The sequence below is a fragment of the Ochotona princeps genome, chromosome 9, assembly GCF_030435755.1.
Source record: "Ochotona princeps isolate mOchPri1 chromosome 9, mOchPri1.hap1, whole genome shotgun sequence".
Classification (NCBI taxonomy): Eukaryota; Metazoa; Chordata; class Mammalia; order Lagomorpha; family Ochotonidae; genus Ochotona; species Ochotona princeps.
In genome coordinates, this window is record NC_080840.1 from 51,944,828 (window position 1) to 51,959,239 (window position 14,412).

Genomic DNA, 14,412 nt, shown 5'->3' on the forward strand with positions numbered 1-14,412 from the left:
AAAATATTTTTTACTGTAATTAAAAGTTTTTGGCATTTTCCATTTCATGACAATCATACAGTTAATGCTGATGATGAAATTAGTGCTACTAACTTATTGGTACTGTCTCGAAACAAATATATGACTTGATGGTATTATTTTGTATAATTTTTGTTGGATTGCTATACATTTTAGCCCAACTACACTATTACATATTTTTGTGATTTTTATCGAGGGGAGAAGGTCTGTCCATTTTTGAGGTTTGTAAGTTTCTCATTTACTCTTGATTTTTTTTTTTCCTATCAACTGCCAAACACATCTTTCCCCAAAAAGTAATTTGCGGGCCTGGCATGGTAGCCTAGTGGCTAAAGTATTCATCTTTCATGCACCAGGATCCCATATGGACATTGGTTCTAATCCCAGCAGTCCCGCTTCCCATCCAGCTCCCTGCTTGTGGCCTGGGAAAGCAGTGGAGGATGACCCAAAGTTTTGGGACCCTACGCCCTGATGGGAGACCTGAAAGAGGGTCCTGGCTGCTGGTTTCGGATTAGCTCTGTTGTGGCTGCTTGGGGAGTGGATCAATGGACAGAATATCTTCCTCTATCCCTCTCCTCCTCTCTGTATATCTGTCCAATTAAAAAAAATTTGCTAGTTCTTGTAGTCTGTGCAGAATAGACTTTAAGCCTAAATCATCTTCATAAAATCTCTAGAAGTTACCTTTTATTTATATAATCTACGTGTGTATTCATATAGAACCTAGAAAATAAAATGCAGTCTGCTTTCTTTGTACTCCAGTTTAATTTTTTTTAAATTTTGAAATCTTAAATAGAAAAATGTACAATCATAAACTTACACCTCAGGTAACATAAAGCAAGCATCCCCCAGGTTAAGAAATAAGTTGGTGACACTCCAGGAGACCCCTCCTAGTAGCCACTCCCTCCCAAGGATGTTGTAGGTTTTTTACAACTTATTTTGATTTTTGTGATTTTCTTAAATGCCTTAGCGTCTAAAGTCATGTTTGAACCTTCTTCATTCTCATATTGATAAGTACTTCCCTTTCTGTCCTTGATAAATCGCGTTAGAAGTCTATATTTTTTATTGTTCTTCTCAAAGAACAATACTTGTTTGCTTTGATAATTCTCTAGTTCATTCAAATATGTGTTTTTGGGCAGTAGCCTAGTGGCTGAAATCTGCCTTGCACTCACGTGGATCCCATGTGGGTGCCAGTTCTAATTCTGACAACCTCACTTCCCATTCAGCTCCCTGCTTGTGACCTGGGAAAACAGTTAAGGTTGGCCCAAAGCCTTGGGACCCTGCACCTGCATGGGAGACCCAGAGGCGGCTCCCGGCTCCTGGCTTTGGATTGGCGCAGCTGTGGCTGTTGTGGCCACTTGGGGAGTGAATCATTGAACAGAGGATCGTTGGCTCTTCTTCTCTCTGTGTATCTGCCTTTCCAAAAAAAAAAAGAAAGAAAGAAAGAAAGAAATCTGGGGCCTGGCGCAGTAGCCTAGTGGCTAGAGTCCTCACTTTGAATGCATCGGGATCCCATATGGGTGCCGGTTCTAATCCTGGCAGCTCCACTTCCCATCCAGCTCCCTGCTTGTGGCCTGGGAAAGCAGTTGAGGACGGCCCAAAGCCTTGGGACCCTGCACCCACGTGGGAGACCTGGAAAAGAAGTTCCTGGATCCTGACTTTGGATCAGCACTGCATTGGCCCTTGCGTTCACTTTGGGAGTGAATCATCGGATGGAAGATCTTCCTGTCTCTCTCCTCTGTATATCCGACTTTGTAACAAACTGCAAAACATGTGGGTGATTCGTATAAACATATTCTGTATGATCTATGTTATTCAAAAGGCAAAGTGGTAGAGATGGAGATCTTCTGGCTGCTTGTTTACTCCCCGAATGGCTGCAAGAGCCCAGGGCTGAACCCGGCTGAGCTAGGAGTGTGAAACTGCTGAGTCTCTCATGTGGTCAAGGATCTGGGCCATCTTTGATGCTAGTGTTACAGGTGATGGCTTACATTGCTTTGCCACAGTACCAGCCTGATGACTTACATTTTGTCCAGCTAGTTTACTCGTTGTCTTCAGTGGGAGGAGAGTTTGCCCTGTTAACCGTTGGGAAAGCCTAACAAGGGCACTCACCTGGACTTTACGTTCTCTCATTTAGTGTGGAAATGTCAGTTCAGTAATTGCTGTATCCTATATGCTGTGCCTTGTGCTCGGGCACTGTGATGCCCAAGATGGAGTTTCTGTCCTTGAGGTGGTTCAGTCCATTGGAGGAGGGAAGCAGATTAGTTTATTGTTTTAATGTGCTGCTCTGTAGCGTTTATCCTGTTAAGTTCTGAAACATTTCTGGAGAAGGTAGCAGCTAAACTGAAGTGAAGAATTAGTAACGATACAGAGGTACTGGAATATTGGTAAGATAAATGTGAGAAAGAAAGCATGCTGAATTTCTGAAATTATCTGTGTAGCTGAACTGAAGAGTAAGATGAGAAATGTGGGAGATAAGAAAAAAGCAGAAGCTAGATCATAACAGACCTACTTCAGTACTGATAATGGGTAGAAAAGGGAGAACAGAATGGAGAACATTAATGAAGGTGTAGCATAGCAGTAAGGACTTTGGATGTGAAATCTGGTTTATTTTAAAAGAAAAATAGAGTGTGATTAAATATAGATAGTGACAGAAGAAATAACTGGCAGTAGGGAAGCTCATTTTCTGAGCTAAGGAGCCCATGAGCTATAAATTTTGGGGAAAGCTAGTTCAAATTCAGATTTTTATAAATGGGATGGCTGAAACCACCTATAGCCTTGACATCTTTTTGGTTCAAGTCCTGGCCACTCCATTTGCATTCCAGCTCCCTGCTAATGTGCCTGGGAAAGAAGAGTAGGGTAGACCAAGGGGTCTCGCACTTATGCTTCCGTGGGAGACCTGGAGTTTCTCTGGCTTCACCTTAACCTGGCCCTGGCCATTGCGGCCATTTGGAGATTTTTTCCTAAATCATAATTTTGCCTTTCAGATAAGCAAAATAAATTTTTAAGAAAGAGAACGTGAGAAAGGAAAGAGGACAGATTTTTCTAGAATGATAGGAAGCAGTGAGGGCCCAGTGTAGGATGGAGATGGTACATTGGTTGTACCATCAAAATTCAGTATTTTTTCTGTAGCCTAGTTGTAGGAAATGTAACCTGTTGAAATCATCGTTTTGGCTTACAGAATAAGCAAGAGAGAACAAAGCGTTGAACGTATTAGCTAAGGGGCTGGTTTTCTGGTGTAGTGGGTGGCTAAAGCCACCACCTGCCGCCTGCGACACGGATATCCTGTATGGGTGCAGCTTCTGGTTTAAGCTGCTCTGCTTTGATGCATCACGCTGCTAATGCACCTGGGAAAACAGTAGAGGTGGCTCAAGTACTTGTTGGGCTCCTGCATCCACATGGGAAACCCTTGATGAACTGGGTTTGTCTTGGCTGACCTCTGGCTGTTGCAGCCATTTGGGACGTGAACTAGTTGATAGAAGGCTCTCTGTCTCTCCTCTCTGTGTAACTATGCCTTTCACAAATAAATAATTGTATTTTCTTTAAAGATTTTTTTTTATTGGAAAGTCACATGTATAGAGAAGAGGAAATGCAGAGAGGAAGTCATTCTGTCTGCTGGTTCACTTCCCAAGTGGCCACAATGGCCAGAGCCGAGCCAATCTGAAACTAGGAGCCTGGAGCTTCTTCCAGGTCTTCCACATGGGTACAGGGTCCCAAGGCTTTGGGCCATCCTTGAGTGCTTTCTCAGGCCACAATTAGGGAGCTGGATGGGAAGCTGGGCTGCTGGGATTAGAACCAGCGCCCATGTGGGATCCTGGTATGTGCAAAGCGAAGACTCCAAACACTAGGCTACCATGCCAGGCCTAATAATTGTATTTTTAAAAACATGAGCAAAGCTTTGGTTTGGAATAGGGTAGAAGAAAATTAAAGTGAAAAAAGACTTGCTAGCTGAGTGGAAATTGCAGAAGAGGTTGAGAATCTTTTTTTAAGTTGAAAGATGGGTTTTTTAAATTCTAAATTTTGTTTTTAAATGAAGGAAAATGTTAAAATCATACATCTTGGTAACATTTTTATAAATTAAACATTCTGAGAGGATTCATGCCAAGAAACCATACGTTCTGGCACGCTGAAAATTCCTCTCCTGTCTCCTGGTGGTCACTCTACAAATAGGTAGACTATTTCCAAAGGTGATAAAACTTTAGAAAGGAAATGGAAACAAAAACAAAGCTCTCATAGGATTAACTTGGTTTTAGTTTTGTCTTTTAGGTTTTATTTTGTTTTTTTTTCTTACCTTTTAAGATTTTTAAGTAAATGGACTTTTATAGTACTCTCTTGGATGCACCAGTTACATGAATGTTACAGTCACATAGCATAGTAGGAATGTAAGTTGTTGATGTACTAATGCCGATGAAGTCAAAGCACGACATTTCTTTTAGGGAAGGACGTGGCGTGAAGACAACACAGCTGATGTCCTAGGTGAATTACTGAGAATGACTCAGCTGTCTTCACTGGTGACCATAATGAGTGAGAAGGAAAGTGGTAAGGCAGTGCCTCCAAAGTAGAATGGCTTTGTTTTCATTTCTTAATGAAAGTAAAATTTGCATATAACAAAGCACAGTTTTCTGTAGTGAATATATCTGTCTTGAACAGTCATGTCAGTGCGAACACAACCAAGATAAACGAGCAGTCCCATGCTTCCTGTGCTCCTTTGTAGTTCAGTCCATCCCTGGTAAGCACTGATCTGTTTATTGTCCCTTTTCATTTCGCCTTCAAAGAAGGATTTTTTTTTTAGCGATTTATTTGTTTATTTGAAAGACAGGGCATGGAAGGCAGGAAGAGGAAGGAGAGAGGGAGAGAGAGAGAGAGAGAGAGAGAGTGAGTTTTCACCTGCTGCTTTACTGACCAAGTGGCCACCACAGCTAGACTGGGTTAGCCTGAGCCAGGACCTCTTTCCTGGACCATGAGACGTAAGTACCTGGGCCGTCTTCCATTGTCTTATCTGGGAGCATTAGCAAGAAGCACTCTGATACAGGTTGCTAGCACTGCAAGTGGAGGATTAACAGCTTGACAGTGCTAGCCCCATGGATGGTTTATTTTTAAAAGTTTACAGAAATAATTGGTGGGACTAGGTAAGCAGGAAACCCTTTGAGAAGACTATGGCTTAGGAAAGTATCTTAGAAAAAAACCTATTTTTCTTTGGAAGTCAGAGGAAGGACAGAAATATCTCTACTGGTTCAGTCTCCAGACGCCCAGAGGAGCCTGGGCTGGGCCAGGCTGAAGCTTGAACCTAGTTAGGAGCCATGAACTTAATTAATCGAGGTCTCACATGGATGGCAGGGACCTGACTGCTCAACCCATTACTGCTGCCGCCCAGGGTGGACGTTGGCAGGACTCAGGAGTGGAACTGGGGCTCACACTCAGGCATGCTGATGTGCGCTGTCTCAACTGCTTGGCCAAACAGATGCAGTATTCTCCTGGGAAATGTCTGTTAAGGGGGATGGAGCTGGGCCAGGAGAAGTCAGCCATGAGTGGGTGTGCTTGAGACTGCATTCCAAAGAGTACAGTGGAGAAGTTTAGAAGGAAAGGAAAAGCCAAGAGGCTTCTATGTGCTCTTCCTCCTGCGTTACCTTTCCTGAAAGCTCTCCTGCTTCTTGAGGACAGACTCTGTTTCCAAGGTCTCTTTGGTCATATTTGCTCGCTGCCTTTGTGGGTTCTTGATTGTTGTTGTTTATCCCACAAGTATTTCCTGAACTCTCTGTTCCACCTTTTCTTCTTACTCTATATGAGTTACCATTTTTAATCTTTTTCTGACCAGTGTTTCATAATCTTATGTCTAGGCTAGACCTAAAAATCTGTCAAAATAACTTTTCCAGATAATTTTATGTACTATGTAAACATAATATGTCATATATTAACATATTTCTGATAATTTTTAGAAGAATTATGTTGTATGACATGTGATTAATGTATGACAGGAGTAAGGGATGCCCAGGTTGGCGGATATTATTTCTAAGTGTGTCTGTGAGGCTGTCTGTAGAAGAGATTAACATTTGACTGCGTTCTGAGTAAAGAGCATTGGCACTACCCAAAATGCTTGAGTGCCTGAACAGTACAAAAAGGCGAAGGAAGGGTGAGTTTGCTCTGTGTTTGAACTAGGACATCCGTCCTCTCCTGCACTCAGAGAAGGCCACGCGCAGGTTAGGACCTTAGCCATTAGTTCCCTTTGCCCTCCAATTTGCATATTCCAGGGATTTGTCAGCCTGTGTAGCCATAAAACCTCATCTCTTGTGTATCTCTTTGTGTCTCCCCTTTCGGTTCTACTTCTGGGGAAAGAACTAACTCAGGTACTGTCTTCAAAATGATCAAAACCTGGATATAAATGTTTATAGCAGCCTTATTTGTAATTGTCAAGCCTTGGAAACAGTCACAATGTCCTTCACTAGGTGAATGGATAAATAAACTGATGTATTAGAATGGTGAAATCCTATTTGCCACTGAGAAGCAGTGAGCTATCAACCCATGAGGTTTTTTGGAGGAAATTAAAATGCATATTACTAGGTTAAGGCCAAACTGAAGTCCACAGACTATGGTTTTTATGGCACGGCATTCTTGAAAATGGAGAAAATGTGGAGGAAAGTGGAGAAAAATGAAAGGATCAGTTGTTGCTAAGGGTTGAGGAGGGAGAAGTGATTAGCCTGAATGCCACAAATGTTTAAAACAGGGAAATTACAGGGTGAAAGAGGTGGATACAGGTCAACACACATTTGTCAAAATTGCAGGATGTGGGCTCAGGTGTGACACCACAGATTAAGCTGCTATTTATAATGACTGTGTCCCATAGAGTGCCTGTTCACATCCCAGCCGCTCTGCTTTTTATCCTGCTTCCTAATGTGCCTGGGTGCAGGGGCCTCTGTCACCCATGTGGGAGCCAGAGTTCCTAGCTTCTGGCTTCAGTCTGGCCTAAGCCTGGCTATTGCTCCCATCTGGGGTGTGAATCAGTAGATGGAAGATGGATCTCCTTACCCCTCATCCTTTCTTGCTCTGCCTCTCGACTACTTAATAAGCAAATCAATCTTGGGGGGAAGGAGAGGGACCCCTAATGGAAACTGTGGACATTGATAGTATATTTTGTAGGTACAATGAAATATACCACTCTGGTATAGTATGAGATATAAAGGAAAAATCTGTGCCTTCCACTAAATTTTGCTGTGGATTTAACTGCTTTAAAAAAATGTTATTTATATAAAAAAGGGAAAGAAACAGAAGATTGGATAGCTACATAAGATTTTTTAAATTGATTTTTAAGTTAGCTATGGAGTGTGGGCGGGGAACCCGAGGGGAGAGAGATTTTCATCTGTTGATGCACTCTTTTTTTTTTTTTTAAAGATTTTATTATTATTGGAAAGTCAGATATACAGAGAGGAGGAGAGACAGAGAGGAAGATCTTCCGTCCGATGTTTCACTCCCCAAGTGAGCCGCAACGGTCCGGTGCGCGCCGATCCGAAGCCGGGAACCTGGAACCTCCTCCGGGTCTCCCACGCGGGTGCAGGGTCCCAAATCTTTGGGCCGTCCTCAACTGCTTTCCCAGGCCACAAGCAGAGAGCTGGATGGGAAGTGGAGCAGCCGGGATTAGAACTGGCGCCCATATGGGATCCTGGGGCGTTCAAGGCGAGGACTTTAGCCGCCAGGCCACGCCGCCGGGCCCTATTGATGCACTCTTTAGATGACCACAACAGTCAGGATTGAGCCAGGTTGAAACCAGGAGCCAGGAGCTTCTTGCTGGTCTCCCATATTGGTCGCAGGACCCAAATATTTGGGCTGTTTCTGTTTTCTGAGGCCATTAGCAGGGAGCTGTATAGAAGTGGAGCAGCCCAGACACAAACTGGCGCCCATCACAGGGGTTGCTGGCATTGCAGGCAGCAGCTTTATTCTTATGCCATGGCACCAATCCCTAAGAGAATATATTGTACCCCCAAACCATGTAAAGAAACTGCTAGAGTTGCTAAGATAAAAAAGTGTAATATCAAGTATTGACAGTGTTGTAGAGCACCCAGGGATCCCTTATTTGCTTTTGAGAACATCATTGGTACAACAACCTTGGAAACACGCTGGGAAGGCTGTAACAACAACGTTGAATAGTGAGTGAAGATGCCCCCTGCAGTGTCACCAGCAGTTCATGTTAGCATTGATCTGCGACCCAGCTGTCCCTTTTCCAATCCAGCTTCTTGCTAATGTGTCTGCCAAAGCAACAGAAGATAGTCAAATTCTTGGGTGTCTGCACCTGCAAGGGAAAACTGGAAGAAGCCCCTGAACTGGCTCCTGGCTTGGATGGGCCCAGCGCTGATGGTTGGAGCCATTTTGGGAATGAGCCAGCAGATGGAAAATCTCTGTCGTCTCTCCCTCTCTTGCTGTGTATCTCTGCTTTTCAAATAAATATTTTAGAGTTATATTCATGTATAATAAGCATGCATGTATAGGTATGGCTTATGATCTGGCATCATGTATGTGTATTATATAAATATAAGTGTGTATATGTATATGGCCTGTGATCGGTATACTCATCAAAAGAAATTAGTGCCTATGTGTATCTTGCTAAACCATATGTAAGACTTAGTACATTTATTTGCCATAGCAAAAATTTGAAAAGAAATAATCACAAACAGTAAAATGAGTAAGTAACATGTGCTATGGCCGTGCAATGAAATACTAGACAGCAGCAGAAAATACTTAGGTCATAAACAACATAAATGAATCTTACAGGCAATGCTGAGTGATAGAAATTAGGCACAAAAGAGCACATGTCATTTTTGCTCTTTGTTTTTATTTTAATCCCAGTGAGTTATAGAGAAAGAAATCATTTATACAGTCAATAATAGCTTGTGATAACCAAAATCTAGTCATGGGCAGTCAATAAATATACGGTGTGTTCCTCCTGGTGCTAAGTAGTCTGTATTTTCACATAGCTATACATTTGTCATGTTCGCCTCATCTTCATGAAAGAGCTTTACCGCTGTCAGCCAGCATCTGTGTCAGCCAGCATCTCTGCTTGAAATGTTGCAATGAGTCACTTCACCAAGTCTGATTAATTTTTATTTTGTCAATGTCTTACCTCCGTCTCTTGTCCACTCCAGCTAATATCAACCGCTTTTTATTTTCAGGACTTTACTAATATGGCATATGTTGTATTTGTCAGTTCTGACAACTCTTCAGGTACTGTTACTATCTGAAGGTAATTAACTCACTTGTGCTCACTAACTGTTAGGTGACTTGTGGATAGAATTCAAGTTCAGGGCCCGGCGTGATGGCGTAGTGGTTGAGGTCCTCGCCTTGCATGCGCCAGGATCCCATATGGGTGCCGGTTCTAATCCCAGCAGCTCCACTTCCCATCCAGCTCCCTGCTTGTGGCCTGGGAAAGCAGTGGAGGACGGCCCAGAGCCTTGGGACCCTGCACCCGCGTGGGAGACCCAGAAGAGGCTGCTGGCTTCGGATCAGCTCAGCTCCAGCCGTTGCCGCCGCTTGGGAAGTGAATCATCACACAAAAGATCTTCCTCTCTGTCTCTCCTCTCTGTATATCCACCTTTCCAATAAAAATAAATAAATCTTTAAAAAAAAAATTCAAGTTCAAACCCTTAACACTTTGCTTTGAGAATGTAAACGTGGAAAATTGGGTAGGATCATATGAAAAAATGAAAAACAAGCAAATTTTCAGATAGGTCTTGTGGGAATAGAATGGTACAGTGGATTGGAGAAACTTTATTTTTAGCTAAGTAACTAGTTTTTAAGAAAATTAAAATTTTTTCAGATTTATATATTTTTATTAGAAAATCAGGTTTACAAAGTAAAGCAGAGACAGAGAGAAAGATACTTCGTCTGCTGGTTCACTCCCTAAGTAGCCACAATATCTGGAGCTGAGGGCTGATCCAAAGCCAGGAGCCAGGAGCCTCTTCCAGGTCTCCCATGCAGTTGCAGGGTTCCAAGGCTTTGGGCCGTCCTCAACTGCTTTCCCAGGCCACAAGTAGGCAGCTGGGTGGGAAGTGGAGCAGGCAGGACATGAACCAGCACCCGTATGGGATCCCAGCACATGCAAGGCAAGGACTTTAGCCACTAGGCTACTGTGCCAGGCCACGTCTAACTAGTTTGATCCTAACTTTGCTGCTTGAACTCTTGTTACCTTTAGTCAAGTCATTAACTAAGCTTCAATTTGCCCCCTGCAAATGTGATAATTGAATTGATTTTATATCTAATGACAAGATAAAATTATGGGTGCAGTAAAATATAATGCTCATAGTGCCTGACACATAGTGAATGTTCGGTGACGTCAGTGCTCGTTATTGCTGTGTAGCCTAGTGGTGGTTGGCCATTTTTAACTATGGACTCTTACTGGTACAGCGCGCGCACACACACACACACACACACATACACGTATACATTGGGAGCAGGCCTTCACCTGGTGGTTAGATGCCTCTCTAAGCTCTACTGCCAGTTCTGGCTCCCTGAAACACCCACTCCAGGAGGCAGGGTTGATGTCCCCAGTAGTTGGGTCGCTTTCACCCATATGGAGTCCTGGATTAAGTTCCTGGCTGCTCATCAGGCCTGGCCCAGCCCTGGTCAGTGCAGATACGTGGGGAGTAAACCAATGGTAGGTAGGAGATATTTTCTGTCTCTATAGCTCTTTCTTTGTTTCTTTTTGTTTCTTTCCCTTCCTTCCTACCTCTCAAAAAGGAAAAAGAAAAAAAGATGTAAACCATATTAAAATGTGTGTGCTACTTTTACAATTTTTCAAAAGTTGGTGAATTAAAACTTTCTAAATTAACGGTCCTACCCAGTTTAAGTTAGTTGTATCCCTGTTCTTTGCCTCTTTTGTTCCAGTATAAGTTTTTAGCTCAGATTCTCATAGAAGTTCACTTCTTGTGTATATTCTGGTCTTAACGGTTCTCTTATTGCTGTTTATTTTGACCAGTTTTGTCATTTTCCTTTCTACTCTATCATTAAGGCCCTGCTCTTCCATTCACCCAGTGTTCCGCATTTTTGTGGCTACTTTCTTCTCTATGATCTCTGTAATTGTCAAGTTCTTCTCAAATTGTAGACCACAAACTACTTTTGATCCCGTGTGAGCTTATATCAAAATGTAGACCAACTGTATCACAAAGTGTGCTTCAGTGTTCAGCTATTTTTTTTCTTAATTAAGATTTCCTTATTAAGGAAATAACACTTTGATTTATATTCTGGTGCAAACTCCCTTCCTCGTTGGAAACCAACACTATTAGTGAACTCATCTGTGCTATTCAAGTTAATTTAGACTTTTATATTCTTAGAGATTTATTTTTTACTTATTTGAAAGGCAGAGTTACAGAGGAGAGACAGAGAAATCTTGCATCCATTGATTCACTCCCTAAATGCCACAGTGCTTGGGACTGGGCCAGGCTGAAACCAGGAGCCAGCAGCCTCTTGGTCTTCTGTGTTCATGTGGGGCCCAGGCATCTGGGTCATTCTCCACTTCTGTCCCAGATATGTTGGCAGGGAGCTGGAATGAACCAGCGTCAAATGAGATGTTGGCATCACAGGTAGGGGCTTAATTTACTATGCCATAGTGCCAACCCCTTATTTTAGTTTTGTTAGATTATTAGGGTGAGATGGGTTACACGGACTATATTGCCAGTGAGCATAAGATTTTTCATGTAATTTCAACCTCGCATCTGGATTCCTACTCCATGTTTCTGGAATTTATTTCTTTATGATCTTTGATGGAAAACAGAACCTCTTTGTTCAGGCAGGTACTTGCTTTTCCAGCCTAGATGCTCCTCCCTCAACTTTTTTTTTTTTTTTAAAGATTTGTTTAAGACAGAGTGAAACAAAGACACACAAAGAGATCTTGCATTTGTTGTTTCACCCTGCAAAATGGCCACAAGAGCTGGGCCAGGCCAAAGGCAGGGTCTTACAATTCCACCTGGGTCTCCCACGTGGGTGTGAGGAGCCCAGCTCCTAGGGCCACACTCTGCTGCTTTCCCAGCTAGGTTAGTGGGGAACTCCCAGCCTTTCTTGTACTAGTGTGTAAAAGCTGTGATTGGCCAAGCAGATGTTCCAGTACAGACAGCACTCAGGAGCTGGTGACAGAACAGGGGGCCATGTGTACTCTGTTCTGTCCTCTGTGGCTACAGCAGGTGTCTTTTCGGGACCAGTTCAGTAGTTTCGGCTGTATCCTGTATGTCAGGTTTTCTGAAGATTATTGTTTAGCAGTTGTCTTTTCGTAAGTCTGTTTTACTTATATCAGCTATAGTATGTGTTTGTTGCATCCAACTAAACCTTGTATTGGAAAAATACTTTTAAAAATCTTATACATGTTAGAGTTACAAGCCAGTCTAGATTATCCCAAAATCTGCCAAGATCAACAAAATTATACTTCAACACAACAAATGGCTAAATACTAAAATGAAATAGACATGAGACAGCTGAATGGTACCCTATAGCCTTTTCAAGGTATATAGCAGCCGGTCCGGTCCTGTATATAAACTAAAATTGAGATGTCAATGAGCTAATCATAGGTTGTGGTTAGGACTTGTTTTTTGTTATTTTGTTCTTTGTTTTTTGTTTTGTTTTTTTTTTTTTTTTTAACATACTGGTTACTCAAAACCATGTCAATTCCATAATATTGCAAATTGCTGTTGATGTTATATTGGGACTCTTAATTGACTGTGATATTATACCAGCTCTGACTTCGGACCAGAAATGGTCTCCCCAAGAAACTGTTCAACCCATCTGGACAATAAGTAGCTGGGCTCCATGCTTAATATATGTTTGCAAGGAAAGAATCTTGATTGAATTTGAACTGTGATACTGCATCAAGGTGGAGGAATCCACCAGGGGGGAGGGGAGGGGGAGGGGGATTCCCAAAGCCTATGAAACTGTCACATAATGCTAAATATTAATTAAAAATAAATAAATAAAAAAAAATCTTATACAGTTTTATCAGACAAGCTGATCACAAGCAGCTTGTACTTTTTCTTAATTTATTCACAAAGCTTTAACATGTTTTAGGCTTACTTTGTGAGACATGTTTGGGAAGATTTTAAGTAATAATTTTATTTTAATATTTGCATTTTAAAATTTTAGTGTGCTTTATGGACCATGTGCTGCTATGTATGCCTGAAATACTTGAAATGCAAATTTGGGGAGACTTTGCCATCTAAATGCTTGGCTGGATTAAGCGTCTGATTAGGATGGTTCTTCAGCAAGCTGGAGTAAGCATGCAATCGGTGAGTACTTAAAATTCATATTTAAATTCAGACATTTATTTCTGCATTTGCTTCTGAAGAAATGAAATACATCTATTTGAGTACATGATCAGCATTTTAAATTCAGTGTATTTATATACTGTTTCATTTGCTTAATATTACGTGTAAAGTGTGTCTTTTCCTAGAATCCTAATGAAAGGAGTGATTTTTTTATATTTATATTGAAAATGAAGCAGTGTTCACTTCATTAAAAGCAATGCACTTGTGAGGAGGTAGTTCACATATATAGAGAAATAATTCAACAAAATGTCTGATTAGACTTAACAACCCTGAGCATTGTAGAACTTTTTTTTTTGTTTTGTCTGAAATGGCTACAGTGGTCCAAGCTGAGCCAGGCCAGAGCCAGGAGCTTCTTTTTGGATCTCCACATGTGTGCAGGGGTCCCAAGCAGATGGTCCCGATATGGGGTACCAACACTGTAGGTGGCAGCTTATCTTGCTGTGCCACAGCACCAACTGCTATAGAACTATGCATGTTGCATGTTGCATTTTGCATATATTATGGTGAGTCACACAGCTGGTTAAAAGGTAAGTAATGGGCCCAGTGTGGTAGCCTACCGGCTAAAGTCCTCACCTTGCATGCGCCAGGATCCCATATAGGCACTGGTTCTACTCCCAGTATCCCTGCTTCCCATCCGGCTCCGTGCTTTTTGCCGGCAAAGCAGTCGGGGATAGCCCAGAGCCTTGGGACCCTAAACCTGTAGGGGAGATCCTGCACCTAGAAGAGGCCCATGGCTCCTGGGTTCAGATCAGCTCAGCTCAGCCCCAGCAATTGGCAGCCAGTTGGGGAGTGAATCAGTGAATGGAAGATCTTCCTCTCTGTATCTCCTCCTCTTTGTATATCTGACTTTCCAATGAAAAATAAATAAATTTTTTTTTTTTTAAGATTTTATTGTTATTGGAGAGCCAGATATACAGAGAGGAGGAGAGACAGAGAGGAAGATCTTCCATCCGATGATTCACTCCCCAAGTGAGCCTCAACGGGCCAGTGCGCGCCGATCCGAAGCCGGGAACCAGGAACCTCTTCTGGGTCTCCCACGCAGGTGCAGGGTCCCAAATCTTTGGGCTGTCCTCAACTGCTTTCCCAGGCCACAAGCAGGGAGCTGGATGGG

The 14,412-nt window shown here is 42.4% G+C and overlaps 1 protein-coding gene across 3 annotated transcripts in view; it reads left to right on the forward strand.

Annotated features, from left to right (window-relative positions):
• MTFR1 (mitochondrial fission regulator 1) overlaps window positions 1-14,412 on the forward strand; it is a 49,629-nt gene that overhangs the window by 4,556 nt on the left and 30,661 nt on the right. For 2 of the 3 annotated variants that reach the window (XM_058668679.1, XM_058668680.1), the window contains exon 2: window positions 13,120-13,262. In XM_058668679.1, coding sequence (XP_058524662.1) covers window positions 13,197-13,262 — 66 coding nt within the window. In that variant the 5' untranslated portion in view covers window positions 13,120-13,196. Of the gene's footprint in view, window positions 1-9,213; window positions 9,239-13,119; window positions 13,263-14,412 lie in introns of those variants that run through there. The other variant, XM_058668682.1, reaches the window with a different exon arrangement.